We start from the raw sequence: 19,803 nt of genomic DNA, 5'->3' as shown, positions 1-19,803 counted from the left end.
TTTATGCACCTTTGTCTGCCTTGTTACCTGTGCACTGCGCTTAATACCCCGCAACCGTAACCTCCGGAGTATCCTCACGCCGTCCCTCTATCCCCTCAAAACGCCCTGCATTTTTGGTTCCTTTTCTACCCCACACGTGGTTTGGTGACGGTACCCTTTTGAATATAGACTTAGGTTCTGACCGCTACTTTCTCTTTATTTTGAGTTGCTCCAGGACCCTGAAAACCATAAGAAACCCGTATTAGGTTTCTTGACCACGGAGAAGACAGACCAACGAAGGTGCCTTCCAGACCCAGAGGAAGTCGCTACCTCTTTCCTGGAACCAACCCGCTGTTTTGGACACACAAGACTGTCCTTTTTTCGCCCCAATACTTTGCCTTTAACCTAAATAAACCTCTCACTATTGAACAGATACGGACTCCTCGCTTCTGCTTCAGACCATCCCTCCGACATACCCCTAGGGTGTCTTTGATGGCCTTGTTGTCTGAGTATTTTAGAGGTGAGAGCTGTTTATGGATGTTCCTGAACTATAAGAATGCAAAAAGGTGGGATAATCGCATGTATATATTTCATTACGTGGGATAGACGGATGTATGACGGTACCACGCGTACTTGTACAACGCGTACCGTTACAACGCTACTTTTACCACGCAAGTCGTTACAACGACTTGCGTGGAGGGGCACTGGATAGTAAATTATTTCATTTACTATTCCAACTCCAGTCCCCGTGGACTCTAGGGAAAGGAGTTGGATAGTAAATTAAAGTATTTACTATCCTGGAGCGCCCCCCAGCGCATTTCGTTGTAACGACCTGCGTGGTAAAAGTATCGTTGTAACGGTACCGCGTTGTAAAATATGCGTGGTAACCGTTGCATACCGGGATAGACTGATTTGTAGTAATCACTATATGTATCTATCACATAGATTCATCAATGCAACATTCTGCAAATTTCAAATTGCGATAATTACCGAATCGCAATTTAGAATTCGCAGAATGGCATTCATGAAGAAATGCAATAAAAAAAAGCGAGTCGCAATTGTCCGCAATTGCCTATTTTGCCACAATTGCATAATAATCGCAGAATCGCCCGATTTCCATGTTGAAATTGCGATCTCGCAATTACCGAAATCGCAATTTGCGATCTCGCTAACTGCGAGATCGCAAAAACGGGAAGTCGCATTTCGAGCCCATTGATGACATCACAACCAGGAAGTAGGCTGTTCCCTCCCTCATTCAGATCACTGAGCTTGAAAGTGGAAGCAGTACTGGGAAGAGCTCCACTACAGTCAACTTGCAGCACCACAGCAGGACATTAACCACCATCAAAATGTCCCAGGAAGCAGCAGGGAGCAGTGCCCCAGGGAGGAAGTGGAAGATAAAGTTTTCGGAGCAAGAACTTGAGTTCCTCATTGAGGGGGTCTGTAAGGACCATGCACGCCTGTTTGGCAAGGACTCCCGGAGGGTGCCAGAGGCTGACAAGCTCCGCATCTGGCTGCGCATCCGCGCCAAAGTCAATTCTGTCGGGGTGACCCAGCGGTCAATAGACGATTTAAAAAAGAGGTGGTATGACCTCAGGGGGCGTGCCAAAGAGAGAATCGCAGAGAGGCTTGGGGAGCGACTTGCCACCGGTGGAGGGGACCCCACTGCCACACCCAACCCTCCATTGGAGGACCTTGTGGAGGACACCCTGACTCCAGAAGCCTGCGTGGGGGTTACCGATCTTGACTCGTCCCGACCCACCCAACAATCCCAAGGTAAGTGCCATGCGACTGCGACCCCGTCCCCTAACAATGCCCATGACTCCTGAGCTAGCAATATGGCAACCCCAGTAATGCAGGCCATGCACACCTGAAATGCCCTAATGCATTGTGGTAGTTGTAGTGTAATCGAAATTCCCAGATAGCCCAACACAGCCAGACCTGTCAATTCAAAGTAATTCCAAAAGCCAGTCAGGGAAAGCAAGCCTGCATGCATGTAGCAACATCTCATGTGCAAGATACATATCATTAATCATGCACCCATTTACATCACAGGTGCTGCAGAACAATCCAGCACCAACAGTGAGGCCCTACATATTGAGGAGTACCCGGAGAACACAGAGGGTGAGGGCCAACCTGAACCACAACCAGGACCATCACAGCCACCTGCAGCTGTACCACCACCACCCCCCCATGTGGACAGGGCAACCCCTGCAGCCACAGGTGCCCAGCAACCACCCCAACTGATACCCACGGCAGTGGTACAGGCCACACCACCAGCAGCCAGGAGGCAGACAAGGCGCACAGCCGCAGTAAGATCGCAGTCTAGCGGACTGAGGCGCCAGCAGCGTGACGCCTCAACACGCGCGGGCAGGGCTGTCCATGTACGGGATCCTGGCCTGGCCATTGAACGCCGCATGCTCGCGGTACATCAGACACAGGCGCGTCACCTGGCAGCCATTCATCTGCAGCTGCAGAATACCGCGCAAAATGTTGGAAAGATGACCGCAGTTGTTCGAGAGAATAGCCAAATCCTGGTATCCCAGCAGGATATCACCCGCCGCCGCCACCGCCAGCTGCTGACCCGCCTGTCAGACTACACCAGGTCAAATTACATCATTGGCAATGTAACCTCACAACTTTCCCTTGCAATGCAGGTTCAAATGGTCCAGTGTTGCCAGGACGTTGCCAGGGCACTGGAACAGGTGACAGCAGCAGTGCATTGTCTACAGTCGACTGCCCATGGTGAACCAGGGGGGTGATGATGCCAGCGAGGGCACGTCAAGCCACAGCAGCATGTCCTTGCCGCCGGTGACTGTACGCCGCCGCAGCAGCAGGCCCACTGCAGCATCACGGGCCAACACTGTCATTGAGGACTCTGAGAGGTGACTCGGTGCGTCTGGACGGAGGCGCCAGTGACACCTTGAACTCTGTCTGCAGGGCCATGCTGGATCTATAAGCAAGCCCTGTACCCCTGCATGGGGACGCATGACGCAATACTGTCCTCGTGTGAAATCATGGACAACAAAGGCCACATTATTGTGATTAAACAATAAAAATGTATGGTCTCACGTAAATCCAACTCATGTCATTATTACATTTGTCATGCATGAGTGCAGTGTTGTGTGAGGGGAATGGGTGCACTAGAAACAGTTAATAGTGATGTGGTTGCGGCGCCTGTGTCCTTCTGCAGGATTGTCCCCGCGTGCATGACGCACATGTGCAGGTGGGCGGTTGTCCCCTTCCGACTCACTGCCAGAGATCTCGACAGGTATTCTGCGCTTGGTAGCAATGTTGTGGAGTATTGCACACACGGCCACGATGCGGCAGCAGACCTCAGGCTCGTATTTGATGGCCCCACCAGTCTTGTAAAGTATGCGGAATCGGCTCTTCAAAAGGCCAAATGTCCTCTCAATGCAATTTCTTGTGCGTATGTGTGCAGCATTTTATCGCCCTTGCTGTGGTGTTGCAGGGTTGAGGTATGGGGTGAGGAGGTACTCACGGAGACCGTAGGCGCTGTCACCTGAATGAAAGAAGCACAGGGTGAGTGCCTGTTCTGCGCAGCTACATGATCACAGTGTACTCTTTGGGGGCATGTGTACCTACCTAGTAGGTGTCCTTCACCAAAGTCTCCCTTGGCCAGTCGTGTGTGCATGCCGCTATGCCGGAATATGAAGGAGTCATGTGTGCTCCCCGGGTATTGTGCCACTATGTCCGTGATGATAGTCTTAGCGTTGCACACCATCTGGATATTGAGGGAGTGGTAGGACTTGCGGTTGTGGTACATGTATTCCGTTTGTGCTGGTGGGCAGATGTGGATGTGGGTACAGTCAATGCATCCTATTACATGTGGGAATTGCGCAATGTTGTAGAATTGAAGCTTGGTCTCATTCAAGTCCTGTTGGGTGGTCGGGAATGAGATGTAGTGGTGTAGTCGGGTCAGCATTGCCTCCATGAAACTCCTTAGGCAGCGAGACATGGTGCTCTGGGATATCCCCCCTGCAACAGCAACTATCCCCTGGAAGCTTCTGGAGGCCAGTAGGTGCAGGCTGCACAAGACCTGGACATGGGTGGGCACGGCATTGGTCCTCCTTGTTGGGTGCTGCATCAGGGGGTCTAGGTCCCGGATCAGCTTGATGATCATTGCCCCATTCAGGCAGTACTTAGAGTAAATTTGCTCCGCAGTTTGGCCCAGAAGGGTGATCCGCTGGCGAAATATTCGCTCCTGGATCCTGCGTCTGTTCCGTGCTGCAGCCTGGAGCCTTTGCCGCCTGACCACCATGTAGAGTCCTGGCATTGTGAGAGTCCTCATGCTCCTACCGTGTTTCCTTAAGTGTGTTTGATCAGGACAGCACCTGTGGCTAGTTAGCATTTTTTTAGATTTTTTTCCTTCCTTCATGGTTACCACCTGGTTTTGGTTCTCCTTATATTGCGCGTCGCAAATAGCGATTTTCAGCTTTTTTTGCAAATAGCGAGTTTTCATGAATTGCGTTTGCGAATATTTAGTGCTGTTGCATTATAATTCGCAGAATCCATGGATTCTCACTATTTCCGATTCGCTATCGGGGTTCCTCCTAGATTCTGCGATTTATTTTGCGAAATCGCTGTTTTATTTTTGCGAAAACGCAATTTCTGTGTTTTTCACATCATGAATTGCTTTTCTGTTAATTTCGATCGCAATAGCTAATTCGCAGCTATTGCGATCACAATTTTGCTTGATGAATCTGGCTGAAAGTGACACACCTAAAACATTGAAAACTCACCAAAAAAATGTAAACTTGGAAGCTATGATGAGGTCTATCCGCAAACATCTTTACTAACTTCAGACGTCTGAAAGGTCTTAAAAAGAGTGAATTTGGTAACTCTGCCTTAGAGGCAAGGGAAGGGAGGCCATTGATCCCTACCATTGACAGTGGTGAGAGAGGTGTCAAGAAAGAAAGAGCACCAAGTGAAAAGAAAGGATCTTATATATGAGTAAGCTAGTTGTGATGTTCACTTTTCCATATTTAAGAGGAATTTGTTGTAAATTTTCTTTAGGAAAGACAGAGCAACAGATCATTTCCCCTTCACTCGACATGCAGTAGAAAAAGCGCTTAGATGGCTCTTTTCCCGGATACATGAGATGGATCGGCAGTCCAGAATACACACGTTATTGCTGTTTCAACATTTTCTAAGTAAGATTCCTAGCCTGACAAAGAACAATAATACTAGTATGTGAATGTAAAAAAAATTCAGTTCTGTAGAACCATATTGGCCCTTCCTTTGTAAGGTGCCCTTGCTATGCCAGCCTTCGATGAACTAGAAAGGAAAAAACACAAGCTTCATAATTCTACTACTAAAGAGCACATTTAGAGATCAGCTGCAGAAAGCAAGCACCGTGTTTTACAAGCAGTTTCTTATTGCAGATATCTGGAAGAACACATTCGTTTTGAAGCAGCGTCGATTTTTCAACAATGGATGCACGTGTATACATGTGCTTTGGAAGAGTCTTCATCAACCCTGTTCTGCCTTTTGCGGTCCAAAAGAAAAATGCCTCCCGTGGGTCCAGGCAGGGTGGAGCAGGTACGGTCCTAGGCCAAGGAGGCCTATACGATGAAAAAACAGATGTTCACTTTAACCCTAATGCAGGGCTGGTAAGTAACCTACAGCCCAGCATAACTCCTGGGGTCTTGGGGAAAGGGGGCAATCCAGTCTGGATTAGAAGAACACACTCGGCCCTACTTCTCAAGCCCTCTGAGGGGTTTCCTTGTGTCTCTTCTGCGCAATTTAGCAATGAGAACAATGGTTCTGGAACACAAACAAAAATTCTGAGACCACTATTTTCTTTTTTGGAAATTACAATGGATTGCAATGAAAATAAGCAGAGTAAACATGAATTGAACTCAATGTCGTCATAAACAGTAAAGAATATTACAAATACTCACTCTTTTAAGATCATCCAGTGTGTGTATTTCTGGGGAAAGTCCACCATGGACACAAAGGAATTGTTGATTTAAAAGTGCAGCAAGGGGGAGGCAATCAAAAGCTTCCATGCACGCTTCATAGACTTTCTCAGAATATTTGATTTTACCTACAGAGATTTACAGCACACATTAAGGAAAATCAATAACAAATAATACAAAACAAATAATAAAATGGCATACTAATCAGAATTATACGATTAAACAAGAACTATTAGAATTTGAAGACAACTCAACAAAAGCAAGCTCAACAAAGACCCACACCATGAATTATCTGAGCTCTACATTATCTAAAATATGGCTACCACGTTTTTCTCTTCTCAGACTGCCATCGGTTGGGATTTCAAAGGAAAGGTGGGAATTAAACAGGAAAATGGTACTTACCTGCGACCAAATATTTGGGCTTGTCATGCTGTGCATTCACCATGCTCTGCATTATTCTTTAATCTAGTGTTGGATTAAAATCATTATAATTGTTACTTTAAGGTTTAGGTTTGTACTCGTGTAGGTCTTGTGAACACATGGATGAAATCCCCAATGTAATAGCATACAAAATATGTTTTTCTCCTTTGGAATAGGTATGTCTGCTTGTACCTGTGAAGTAGATGATGTTTAGTAAAGCAAATTATCAAGACTTTTATTTTACATCTACAGGGGAAGTGGATAGCCTGTGGGAATCTACATTACAAGCTGCAAACAGTATGGTGTTATTGTAGGTTATACTTTGTGTACAGATTTAAAACAATGCACTGGCCCCTTAAGGCTGAGATGGACAGAAAGTAGAGGTACTTAAATAATGTTTTAAACATAGTTTGGCCCCCCGGAGCCTCCTTTTTCCCCTAAATGATAACACAGTGATATTCAATAAATGTATCTGTGGATGTACATGTTGCTGCTTTGCAAGTGTCCATGAGTGGGGTATTGTGAAAGAAGCCCATGCTACTTTGCATGTTAAATGACCTTTGGAACGTCCAGGAGATGTCTGTGTGCACATGGATATACACCAAAATACACAGCACTAAGCAGCAACCGATGCCCTCATCAGTGGGTTCCAGACCATCATGCTAATGAATATTAATAATACAAGTCGCAAATTATAACAATCACAGGGATGCTTGTTCTCAAGGGTCAGCAGACCATGTGATTACATTTCAAAATTAAAAACTTTAAAAAACAAATTTTAGTGACAGATGGCAGTGGTCCAGTAGACCATTCTCGTTCCCCCCTTGAAGGTTCCACCCTAAATCACAAAGGGGAAGGAGGCCAAAGGGGACCCCAACTTAACAGTCATTATCATATCAATGATTTGTGATGAGAATTCCAGTTGCAAATCATCAATGCAAAAGGTGCTGAATTGCAATTTGGAAGGACACTAACAAGACGTCCCTTCCAGATTACAATCGGGTATCAATATCTAAACTTATTTTAAGTCAGTAAGTTGACATATTCATTTAAATCCATTAATATTTGTACTATTGATGTGTGGTGGTGCAATCCACAGTGGATGGAATCTTTGTTTCTGATCAAAAGTGATCGCCTTTTGGGGACAACAGGGGCAGTGGAAGTGCACACCACGAGAGCTAGAAGCTAATTATTCTTGATATAATTTGGATGGGCGGGCATTTGGTTATTTGAGAGGTGCGTCACACACAACTTTTTTGTGTGTAGTGTTGAGATGTTCCAATTTTGGGTTGGTTTGTATATGTATCAACCAGTTGCACTCTCTTGCCCCCAGTAACACTAAAATTCAATTGGAAATGGCAAAATTTAAGGACAGAAGGGAAGAATTTGCGTCCAATCTATTCTCTAATTCTAAGATTGCAGGTAGTAAACCTAATGTGATAGGTCTAGTAGGAGGTTTAAAAGCCCAATTTCAGAAATTAGAAAGACTAAAGAAACAGGAACTGGCAAGGTGGTGGGACGCCATCACCTTGCAGCAGTATTTGGATAACAACCGGGTGCCTCGAGGCTTACGAATTCTAATTTTCCCCACCTTTGAGGACCTGGACGAAACTCTATTGAAGGAATAGGAAGATAATCTTTCTCATTCATCGATCATAATGATGAAAATTCTGATCGAAAATGCCGAGAAGAAGGCTGCCGTATTATTAGAAGAAATTGACAAACTTCAGAAAGAAATAGAAAACAGCCCACTCACAGAGGTAGTGAAGAAAAACTATATGGTCTTGGAAAAAGTGATGGAAGAGTACCAAATATATCAAAGGGGCAAAAAAAACCAAAAAATCCAGAGAGATGAGGCTGACTACCGTGAGGGTAGAATCTATAAATTTTCAAAAAGATTTGATAATGTTATAACAGGAGATAAAAGAGTCAGAGAGGAAACATCAGAGTCAGGTTCAACTAGTGTGAGCCCATTTGCCTCCACAGAAAGCCTACAATCAGAGGGAGACAATACTAGTGTGATCATGCCAAAGGAGAAAAGTTCTTTTTTTAGTAGAAATGGAGAGACTACGTCTAAACAACAGACAGTCCAAACAAAACACAGGACAAGGCAGGGGGCAAAAGTTGGGCCAAGAAACAACAAAAAAGAGGTTCCAAAACTGTCAGTAGACTTGAGATCATTGAAGAAAAAGTAAATGATATCTTGGTATCGAATTTGGGTACAGTTAGGACCAACATAATGTCTCTAGATGCAAATGATTTGGCTATTATTAATCTTTCAGATTATTGTTTAAGTACTGATGAAAGTGCGGTCTTACAAAAAGGACTTGGTTTTCGCCCCTAACAAACGTGTAAAATCATTGATGTCATTGTGGATTTGTACAAATTTGTTTGTGTATTAAAATTAAAACTTTTTTTATTGCAACCCAAAAAGTGTTCAGTCCACTGCTTCACGGGGGTCTTCCTCTGGCTAGCTAGTTGGGGATGTTGACAATATACATTTGATTATGTCCCTAAATGATGATAATTATATCAATCTGGAGGATTTAAACGATGAACTGGGGTTTTCCCCCAAACAGGATATAGACAGTGGGCTAAGAATTAGATCGAAGATTGTGCCACAGTGTTCACATCCCAATATAGACTTGTTCAAAACAAATATAACAGCAGATCTACATAAGTTATTGAATGAAACTGTACACCGGGACATTGGCCCTTATAACTTAACCAAGGGGGAGCAAGCAGCTATACAAGGTTTATGTAGGAACGACAGTCTAGTAATCCGCGAAGCGGATAAAAGCGGCAATGTTGTTGTTATGAGAAAGCAGGACTATATGAGGGAAATTATGAGACAACTAGGAGACAGCTCATGTTATGAACATGTTGTCCACAACGCGATATTGGATTTAACTTTACATGTCAACACAAGATTGATAGATTGGAAGGAGAGAGGGCTATTGATGGATGAAGAGGTGAGGTATCTTCATGTCATCAAACCAGGTTATCCCTGTATTTATATCCTCCCCAAAGTTCATAAGGGGGGAGATTTCCCTCTGGGCCGCCCCATTATTGCTGGCATTGTTCCCCTACAGAACAGCTATCAGAATACTTGGACACGTTTCTACAGCCGTTGGTAAAAAATCTACCTGCATTTATACAAGACAACAAAGATGTCCTCAGTAAACTAGAGGACTTGATCTGGGCGGAGGGGTTACATTTTGTATAGTTTCATGTAACAAGTTTGTATACTTGTATCAAAAAAGAGTGGGGTTTAAGAGCCATGAGTCATTTTCTGAAAACAAGAGCAGCAGAATGGTTTGCTCATAATGAGATGATTATGGAAATGACTGACCTTATACTTTCCAAAAACTTTTTTTTTACATGAAAATCACTGGTACCATCAGTTGCAAGGGACTGCGATGGGAGCAAAATGTGTTCCCTCGTACGCCGGATTGTTTATGGGCTATTGGGAAAGGGAGCACGCATGGGGTAGATATGCCTCCCCCTGGATAGAGAACATCATTTTCTGGGGAGGTATATTGATGATATATTGGTAATATGGAATGGTACCATTGCCCATTTATTTCCATTTCCTCAACCAAAGTCCTTTTAATGTGACATTGACTATGATGCATTCAACTGAACAGATTGATTTCTTGGATGTGACCTTTTTTGTTAAGGATGACACAATCCAGAGCACACTGTTTCGGAAACCGACGGAGATTAACAGCACGCTGCATGCGACAAGTGCGCACCCGAAAAATACCATCTCAAATATTCCATATGGGGAGATGATAAGGTTGCGCCGTAATTGCAGTGAAGATACCTTGTTTAGTGAACATGTAAAAAAGACCAAGAAAAGATTTAAACAACGGGGCTACAAACAGAGTATTTTAGATGCTGCTGAGAATAAAATATTAATCCCTTGCATGCTTGTGACGGAACCGTTCCGTCACAAGCCTCCGGTGAGCTGTGCTTGTGACGAAACGGTTCCGCCACGGCCCGCTCGCCGCGCCAGCGCTGACGAATTAATGGGCGGGCGGGTTCGTGACGGAACTGTTCTGTCACAAGCACAGCTCACCCGCGAGCCGTGAAGGAGCGGTTCCGTCACAAGCACGGAAACGCCGCGCAGCCGCCCCACCCCCTTAGCGCTGCGGCGGAATAGCCGCCGCAGAGAAGGGGTTAAGTAAACGGAGGGAAACAACACTAGTGCAGAAACCTACTAGGGCCAAGCAAAAGAGTAGAATTGCTGTTGGTTTTGTGACAAGACACACACAGTCAAGGGGTGTACAAGATTTTAGCCAAACATTGGTCACTGTTACAAGACGTACTAGGCATCAAAGGAGAGATATCAGTAAAACCAAATGTCACTTACAAAAAAGGTAAGACTCTGAGAGAGATGCTTTGTCCGAGTTATGTGATGCCAAAAAAGAAAAATTCTATTACATGGTTACCGGGACCGGTCCATGGGTTCTTTACGTGCTCTGCCTGTAATATTTGTCAGTTTGGCAGACACAGGACAAAGGATTTCAGTTACAATGTTATGTTAAATGACTCTTGTAACGCGCACTGTCACCAAAGGTTTCCTGGCGCTCTTTATAACAGGATGGAAAATGAAGAGTTGACACTGACCAGATTAGCCTAGGGAGGGGAAGAGAAATGTCTTAAGCAGTTTTCTGAAAATAGAAAGGGAAGTGCTTGACTTGATGAAAAGAGGGAGGGAATTCCAAAGGCTAGGGGCCAGATGAGAGAAGCGGCGGCTGCCGTACTTCTTGGTTTTGACTTTGGGAGCAACAAGCATGTGAATGTGAGCAGAACGGAGGTTGCGTGACGGGCGATGTGAGGTAATTAAAGATTGCAAGAATGCAGGACTAGTGCAGTGCTGGGCTTTGTAAGTGAGGCAGGCTACCTTAAAGGCTGACCTTAGTCCCATCGGCAACCAATGAAGTCGATGCAGCAGGGGTTTTGCCGATTGCCATTTAGGGATTTTATAGATGAGCCGGGCCGCCTGGTTCTGAACCACCTGGAGACGATACAGCAGAGACTGAGGGAGGCCATGGTAGATGGAATTGGAAAAGTCCAAGCGGGAGAGAACCAAAGAGATGACAACCTGAGTTAGAGCAGGAGGTGGTAAAAGATGGCTAACTTTGCAGATCTTTCTCAGCTGATACATACAGGACGAGATGACAGTGCCCACTTGGGCTTTCAAGGAAAGCTCTGCATCAATGATCACGCCCAGACTTTTCACTGATTTGACCGACGGTGGAAGGGGGCCAAATTCTGTGGGCCAGAACTGTGGACCCCACTGAGCAGAACTGGAGCTGGGAAGGAGCAGCTCGGTTTTTCCTGGATTCAACTTTAATTGATTCTCATTCATCCAATGTAGGATGTGAATCCTACAATACGAAGAGGATTTATACTATTAGTCACATGATCACATGCAAAAGTACATATGTGACATATGTGTTGGGTTGTGCGTGTAACATCATTTATGTGGGCAGTACGATCCGCCCTTTGAAAACTCGCATACAGGAACATGTGAGAGCCATTCGAAACCAAGATATGAGATACCCTATGACGCTTCACATGAAGGAACATCATGAGGGAAGAACTGATATATGGTTCCATGGTATTGATCATACTCAATCCAACCCGGGGGGGGGGGGAATTGAGAATTGTCCCTTAGACACGGTGAAGCAGGTTGGATCAATAGACTGCAAAGTTCGAGTAAGAGCCACAACACAGATGATGAGTTACATTACTTTCTCTAATAAGATGGTGATGTTAACTCTTCATCTTTGGACATCAGGTTTGTGGATAGCCCAACAAGAAGTTAAATGAAGTTGGGTATTGTACTACCAAAACAAGTGTAGTAATATCTTAGGTATAGGCATCACTATGCACAAAATAGTTTGCCATCTTATTTGAATCAGGTATATAATGACATGTCAGCTTTTAATCTTTGGCGGTCGATCTTACACCACTGGAATTTTCCTGAGAAAGATACCTCTGAATATAGGACATTGAATATTGTAGCGTGACACTCAAGTTATTTTAATGATTGAACTATATATCAATAATGTTCAGGATGTGTAATGTGACAATGTTTCAGTGAAAAAGGAACAGGAAAAAACAGAATGGATCTGGATAGTGTTTTGGACACAAAGCAAACCATTATTAAGATTAGGTTATCATGCTATGCTGAATATATAGTCCATTTATGAAAGGGTGAAATACATGTTTTTATGAATATATCAGAGGTGAAGTAATGAGGAATAGTGTATAAGTTGAGGTAATGTTTCAATGGAGAGCAAATAATCTATATGGCCTTACTACTCTGTTATATGCATGTTATGTTCGATAAACGCATGAATTTTGATATATGTGTGACGAATATTGCACCGGTTGGAACAATTGGTAGCAAATGGGATATATTACAAACAATCTAATCCAATAATTTGAAAAAATGTACTAATGCTACATGTCAGACATAATGGGGGCTTGTTCTATAGATTACTCTAGTATCAACTTGCATAGGATACAGTATAGTAAATAAGAAATCAGTATCCATCCCCATAGGATACAATGTAGACAACACAAATTAGAGTCGTATGATTCCAAATTGCTCTAGAATATAAAACAATACAACGTGGAGCATATTATTAATATACGCCAAAGCAAAATATGACGGATATTTTCTTCTTCTTTTATCTTGTACAATCTAGTGGCTACTCCCGCAATACGCCAAATTCAAATGGCGAATGCTTTATTGGAATTGGGAATGGTTATGTTACGGGCATTCTACAGGGTGTAGTTTAGAGACCTCCCCTGGGGGATTGCGGCACGTGAGAACGGAGTGCACGTCGATTTAAGGAGCGTTGAGACTCGGGCGTTCTCCTTTAAACACTCGAGTAGATACTCTGTCGCTGCTGGAGAACGCCGTTATCCCGGTGAGTGTAGCTGTAGGCATAAGTGTTTTCTTTTTAGGTAGTCTATATTTGACAATAGAGGCACGCTTAGATGAAATGTGCATCGATTTTGAATAAATAGTTCAGAAAAAGGGAAGGACTTACATGGAATTTGGGTGAAGGTAAATACGGCCAAGGAACAGAGGGGACTGGGGTTTATGTTTAATACTTCATGCTTGGCATTTAGGGCCTCGAGCAAAAGCACGTTGGTTGTTGTTCAATTATATAGTATCACAACTAGTGTGCTTCCGATTTATACATTTTCTGGTATTATTAGACAATCACTGTTCGAATACATGCCATGTGCACTATTTTTAAGTAAGCATTCTGGGAAAGAAAGAACCACGTATACGCACTATGGGGTGGACTAATCACAGCCACGCATACGGAATAGGTGGGATTGTTGATTTCGGAAAAAAATATGTCCGGTAAGGCTTACAGGGCACTGTGTAAAGAATGGGGGTTGTTGCCTCAATTAGTATAACTTCGTAATTAGCGGGAGAAAGGTATGCAGGTTCTCTCTAGCGGGCATACAGCCGTGAGGGCATATTAGGGAGCGTGGTGACCTATCGATAATATTGCCACACATTGCCTTAGAAATACAAATAGGGGATTGGTGATTTTTTGTCCACATCCCTATTGGGTATAGATTGCTGTCGTCAAGATAGCTGTGTTAATGTAGACAGAATATATGGGTATGGAGACAAAACCCAGTGTTTCTTGTCATATAGGCCCATCAGCCGATAACACGCAAGGTACCAGACACAACGGACAAGATAGATGGCTGTGTTTATCGGACACAGAAATACGGTAAGATGCCATTTGAATACCTAAGGATACGCGTGGGACTGGCTATCCATGTAGGATTTGTTTTTTTTACTTGGGATGGCCAATAGAAGTTACGATTAAACCTGCCCTTTCCAGCGTGGGTAGCCTAGATGTTGCTATTTGCTCTCTTTTGTTAAGGCCAGGGATGAATCTTGATATGTATACAAATACTGAACAAAGGCTTCATGTTATGGCATGATGGATACTGTCGATAGGACATTTGATTGTCAAAAGATAATGTATTACCTAGGGGCTTTCACTGTGATAATACGCTAATTTTGGCCCAAATAGGGTATGCATGGGTCTGTAAAATGATGCTCACAGTAGCGTAATGCGAAAATACTGTACCCGTGTGATGTTCTGATAACATTAAGGAATATGGTCTATGCAATCAAGGCCAAATTATAAGAAAAAAATGTGAGGGGCTGATTTCAGGATATATGATTGGTAAAAAGTGATGATGGGGACAAGTATACAATGAGAATAAGTTTTGTATTTTACAAAAGGTTGAAATTAATTGTTGCACATATGGATGTCACCATATTGTAGTTCTATCCAGGAAATAGAGTGTTCTTGAGGATTGGATAATAGTGTTCAAAGTAATTTTCTTCTGTGTTTGTATAACAAATACTAGGATTGAATGTAAAAAATATTTGTACATTTTATTATATACATATTTTTTAAAAATGTTTTTACAGCCCTGACAAAGTTCTTTTTGAACGAAACTCGTTGGCTGCCTGATGAAATTGAATAAAGAAGACTAAAGCAATCTGATATTGGATGGACATTTTCCTTTAAATCCATTAATATGTGTACTATTGATGTGCGGTGGTGCAATCCACAGTGGGTGGAATCTTTGACTCCTAAAATGTGTTTAGTACATGCAAAAGTACTTTTTGGCAAGTGCAATCCCTCTCATTTAGTGAATCAGAAGGCTTTTTACATATACAAATCTTAGTACATCTGGCCCTTAGATATATGGACACAAAGGAAACATATAAAAGATTTGCTCTGCATAAAGCCTTAATTCTTTCCATGTAGTATGCAAGTGCTTGTTTGACATCTAGTGTACGGAGTACTACCTCAGCTCGAATGATTTGGAACTAATATTAGAAGTTCAATTGTTTTAGGTGAAAAGGTGACAGGCCTTTTAAAGGAATCATGCATGTGTGCGTAAGCTTACCTCGAGTTTGTGGACCTCAATTAAAGTTTCTTTCCTCATCAGCACCTGTGCAAGGAACTGAGTGCAATCAGAAACACAACTTTCCATGTTAATGCCTGTACTGAGCATGAATGTTTTAACTAAACAGAGGCACCATTAAGTCTGTCAAGACAACATTAAGGTACCAAGTGGGTATCCAGTGTACCCTTGGTGGGATGATTCTTTCATCTGTCCATGATGGTCTTATCCTGATGGCCCATATCCTGAGTAAGGTAAAAGACACGGTATTACCAGTCATACAGGATGTGATTAATCTTTCTATCAATAAGGGATAGGTGCCACCTGCGTGGAAACACACCATGGTGAAAGCCCTACAAGCAGTTGCAGTCGCCGGTATCTTTCATGGCACCCTCAGAATGTTGCGGGAAGTCCTTCCCCTACGCCCTGTAGGGGCAAGGAGAACTATGGTCCAGGCCTTGGTCCTCTCGCTCCTGGACTATGGAAACACATTGTATATAGGAGCACCCAAATCCACCTTGAGGAAGCTTCAGGTGGCACAGAACTGTGCCGCCTGTCTTCTGACGGGAGCCTCCATAACGCAGTCAGCCATGCACAGCTTAAAGTCCCTACATTGGCTGCCCATAGAGGAGAGGATTACATTCAAAGTCTTATGCGGCGCCCACAAGACCCTTAGGGGGTCAGGCCCTCGCATCAACCACCCACTTATTAAGGAGTATCAGCCAGGGAAACCCCTCCGCTCAGCGAATGTAAATCCAGCCATTATCCCCTAAATTCAGAAGATGCGCAGCGGGGGTCGGTCCTTCTCGTACAACACATCAAAAGTTTGCAACTCCCTTCCCCTGCATTTGCGCTTAGAGACTTCCCACCTCCTTTTTAGGAAGGGGCTTAAAACCTGGTTTTTCTAGAAGATTAACTGGTAACCGCCTCTCTTTGCCTGTTTGCAGCGAGCGCTGGGATGCCTTAGGGTAGCCATGCGCTCAAGAAATGCTAATTAATAATACTAATAATTGACAGGCATTTTTCAGAAATGGACAGTGCATTTTGTAGGCATGCTGCCACAGCCAATAAATGAAAAACATTAAAAGTAGAGGCTAGACCTGCTTCTGTAAGGGAATGAAGATCGCATTATGTGTAATAGGTGTGCAGTGATTAGATGTGCAGATGTTTGGTCACAATAATGTACAAATGAGTTATGCTTTCCACCATTGCACCCGAGTAGTTAGATGGCAGACTTCTCTAATAGTACTCAAACAAACACTCTGGTAAGCAAATTCTACCATTTTTGGAGCCAAAACGCTAGATTGAGTGACTGTGGGTTTTGATGGTAATTTGTCTGCATTGCATTGTCCACAAAGATTGCCATATTCAGAGTTTGTTGGCCGGTCACATAGCCATCTCCAGCAACTGGGATTACCACACTCTGGCGCCTATTGATGCAATGACTATCATTGCCATGAACTGGTTTCATTTTTCACACCACCATGGGAATCAGGGCAAGTGGCTTTTTTTATTTTGGGATTTTGAGAACAGATCATCTGTGTTTGGGTTTTCCCACCTTGGGGAATACAATGTTGAAAATTTGGGGATTTCACTCGTGTGTTTTGATTGTACCTACCCAGTAGGCTTGTAAAGTCATGGGCCACAGTAGGTGTTCTGGCTGAAGGGGAACATTACATTTGAAAGTCCAAGTCCACATTCCTCGTGCAGGCAAAGACAGAAAAGACAGTTGACACTAAAGCATGGTGTGTGTGCCTCTGTTTCAGAAAATATTACACAACTGTCACGTTGTCTGTATGTATCAGTAAATCTTTGCCCAGCAAACGTGTCTTAATGAATTTGCCCGAAAAGATTGTTGAGACGGGAATGTCCCCTGCATAGTTTACAGTTGTGTCCCCTACCCTGCGGGCCCATTCGTCAAGTATCTGATATCCCAGATTTTGGCTGATCTAGCATTTGCGTGATGGGCTAGGCCTGCCTTAGATAAAGAGTCCATTCTTGTACTGGGCTGCATCATGCGTGTCATAAATCGTGTCAGAAGACTACAGTCCCTGTCACAGGTTCATGCGTGTAGCACAGTGTGACAGCATACCATGGTTTTTAATATTCAAAGCATGACCAAACATTTTTATCTGAATCACAAACAGTGGGCGCCTACTAGCCCATTTGTATAAAGTTCAGTTGCTACCAATAAACCCGGATTCTAGAGCTGAGGTCCCGAGCAGGTGGACAGGAGTATGTTGTGCTCGGTAAGCGTGGTACTCAGAATGATTGTCTAAGTAAACCAGAGTGGCACATGCATGCAGGTTCCATCTTGGAAGTCCCTGGCATGTTAAAGTGTACAAGATAGAGGTGAAGTTACTTTCCCAGATGGTGGATGGAAGTGTGTTGCTGACATTCCAGAGACAGAAAGAAAGCCAAGACAATAAATCTGGGAAAGAGGATACAGGCGTTTTATGAGAAATCTCATTAGGTCCTTTCTGAGGGCTGTTGATTAGTCTTTTAGGAGACTACAATTCAGTGGATTGCAGTGGTGAATGGTGGGACTGGAGTACATGCTGTCAAAATGTAAAGGGTCCTTTTGAAGGGAATCGGCCTTTTGTCTCACCTCCTGATCACAGTCAGACATGGCTGTAGACAGTTAGTGCAGAATGCTCACACCGCTTTGTGAGTCTTGTGTGGGTGCTCAAACTTGAAGGTGACTCTGCTGTGAAGAGCCTCACTCTAGACAATGACTGAGTCTGGAAGACAGTCTGAGGTGGACACATAAAAGAAGGACAGACCCATAACGGTACAAAGAGTGTGCAGATAGAGAATACACATCCTTTGTAAGCCATCCATGAATAAAAGTGGAAGCTGCTGATCCACTTGTTGGATTTCTGAGTTCCCTTTAACCAAGGAGGAGAGCTTCTCAAAGTACCCAAAGATCTACTGCTCAACCAAAACTGGTTTCTGAACGACAGATAGATTGCCAGAGATAAGATGTCATCACCTGGAATCTGAGCTGGATGAAAAATCGTTTTCCTTATCCTGGTGTGCCTGGAGAGTCCTGCCTGAAAGAAGGGGGAAATGTATTTATTTATTTTTATTTATTAATACAATTTATAAAGCGCATACGTTTGCCCGTGGGCGTCTTGGCGCTAAGATTACAACATAGGATCTCTGAGGGTGGCAGCATATAGCCATGAGGACTCGTTACTGGTTGAACAACCATGTCTTCACCAGTTTCCTAAACTGGAGAAGAGATTGAACCGATCGAATTGTCAGCGGGAGCGAGTTCCAGAGTCTGGCTGCAGACACCGTGAAACGCCTGTCTCCCCAGGTGACCGTCCTGGTACGAGGTACTGCTAGTTGATGCAGTGACATCGATCTCAGTTGTCTTGACGGACAGTAGGTAGAAAGCTGCTCTTGCAGAAACCTTAGGCCTTGGTTATGTATAGCTTTGAAAGTTAGACAAAGTGATTTAAATTTAATACGGTTTTTAATTGTTAGCCAGTGATAGCTTTTGATTGTTTGACTGACTGATTTGAATGTTGGGCTCCTGGAGAGTAATCTTGCTGCCGCGTTTTGAATCATTTGAAATTTGGAGATTACCCGGGATTGTGCGTTGGCAAATAAGCCATTACAATAGTCAAGAGAAGAGAGCACGAGTGCTCACCACTGTTTTTCCCGCGCTTTCCGAGAGAAATGGGATGATTTTCCTTATGAGGCTGAGTTTATGATGAGCATTTGCCACTGTCTGATTGGCGTGTGCTACAAAATTGAGCTTCTCATCGAAAACTATTCCCAAATTTCTGACCCTAGCGGATGGAGTTGGTAAAACTCCTAAGGATGAAGGCCACCACACAGGAGACCATTGTGGGGCAATCATCCCGAAAATGACTACCTCCGTCTTCTCGGAGTTCAACCTTAGGCAGTCGGCCTGCATCCAGTCTTTAATAGCCAACATACCTTCTTGAAACAGTGCCGCTACCTGTTCCCCATCATTATTGATAGCAAGCACCAGCTGGCTATCATCAGCATAGGAGGTAAGGGTCATCTGGTAGGTTTTAATAACTCTCGCTAAGTCCAACACATAGATATTAAACAGTGTTGGACTTAGCGATGAGCCTTGGGGAAAGAAAGCCATCCCTTCAGGAGGATCGGACTACTGGTGTAACAAGGGCATTTGAGCCCAGTTCATCCACCAGAGACTTGTGGCCCAAGTGGTCTGTGCTGTTGACAAAGGGGCCAATCCATAATTGTTGACAGTCAATAATACTTTATTTCATTAAAGTCATAAAAGGGTGGGACAAGCCACCGAAGTACATGGTGCATTTGGTTAAAAACAAAGAAATGAAAAAACAACAATATTCATATAATAAAAGAGCAGTCTACTGAATAAATAGAAAATGTGTAAAAAAATGTGAGCAAAGCGATAAAAAATTAAGTGAGCAAAGCAATTCCGTTTCGACAGATTCAGATCAGTTCTCTTTTTGGTCAAATT

At 43.6% G+C, this 19,803-nt stretch overlaps 1 protein-coding gene across 9 annotated transcripts in view; it reads right to left on the bottom strand.

The window, feature by feature from the left end:
* PPP3CB (protein phosphatase 3 catalytic subunit beta) overlaps positions 1 to 19,803 on the bottom strand; it is a 1,016,614-nt gene that overhangs the window by 457,253 nt on the left and 539,558 nt on the right. For all 9 annotated transcript variants that reach the window (XM_086922326.1, XM_086922329.1, XM_086922328.1 and 6 more), the window contains one exon: positions 5,904 to 6,049. In XM_086922326.1, the coding sequence (XP_086778452.1) occupies positions 5,904 to 6,049 (146 nt within the window). The remainder of the gene's footprint in view (positions 1 to 5,903; positions 6,050 to 19,803) is intronic.

Source organism: Lissotriton vulgaris, chromosome 5, assembly GCF_964263255.1.
Source record: "Lissotriton vulgaris chromosome 5, aLisVul1.2, whole genome shotgun sequence".
Lineage (NCBI taxonomy): Eukaryota > Metazoa > Chordata > Amphibia > Caudata > Salamandridae > Lissotriton > Lissotriton vulgaris.
This window is presented reverse-complemented; position numbering and strand designations above follow the sequence as displayed.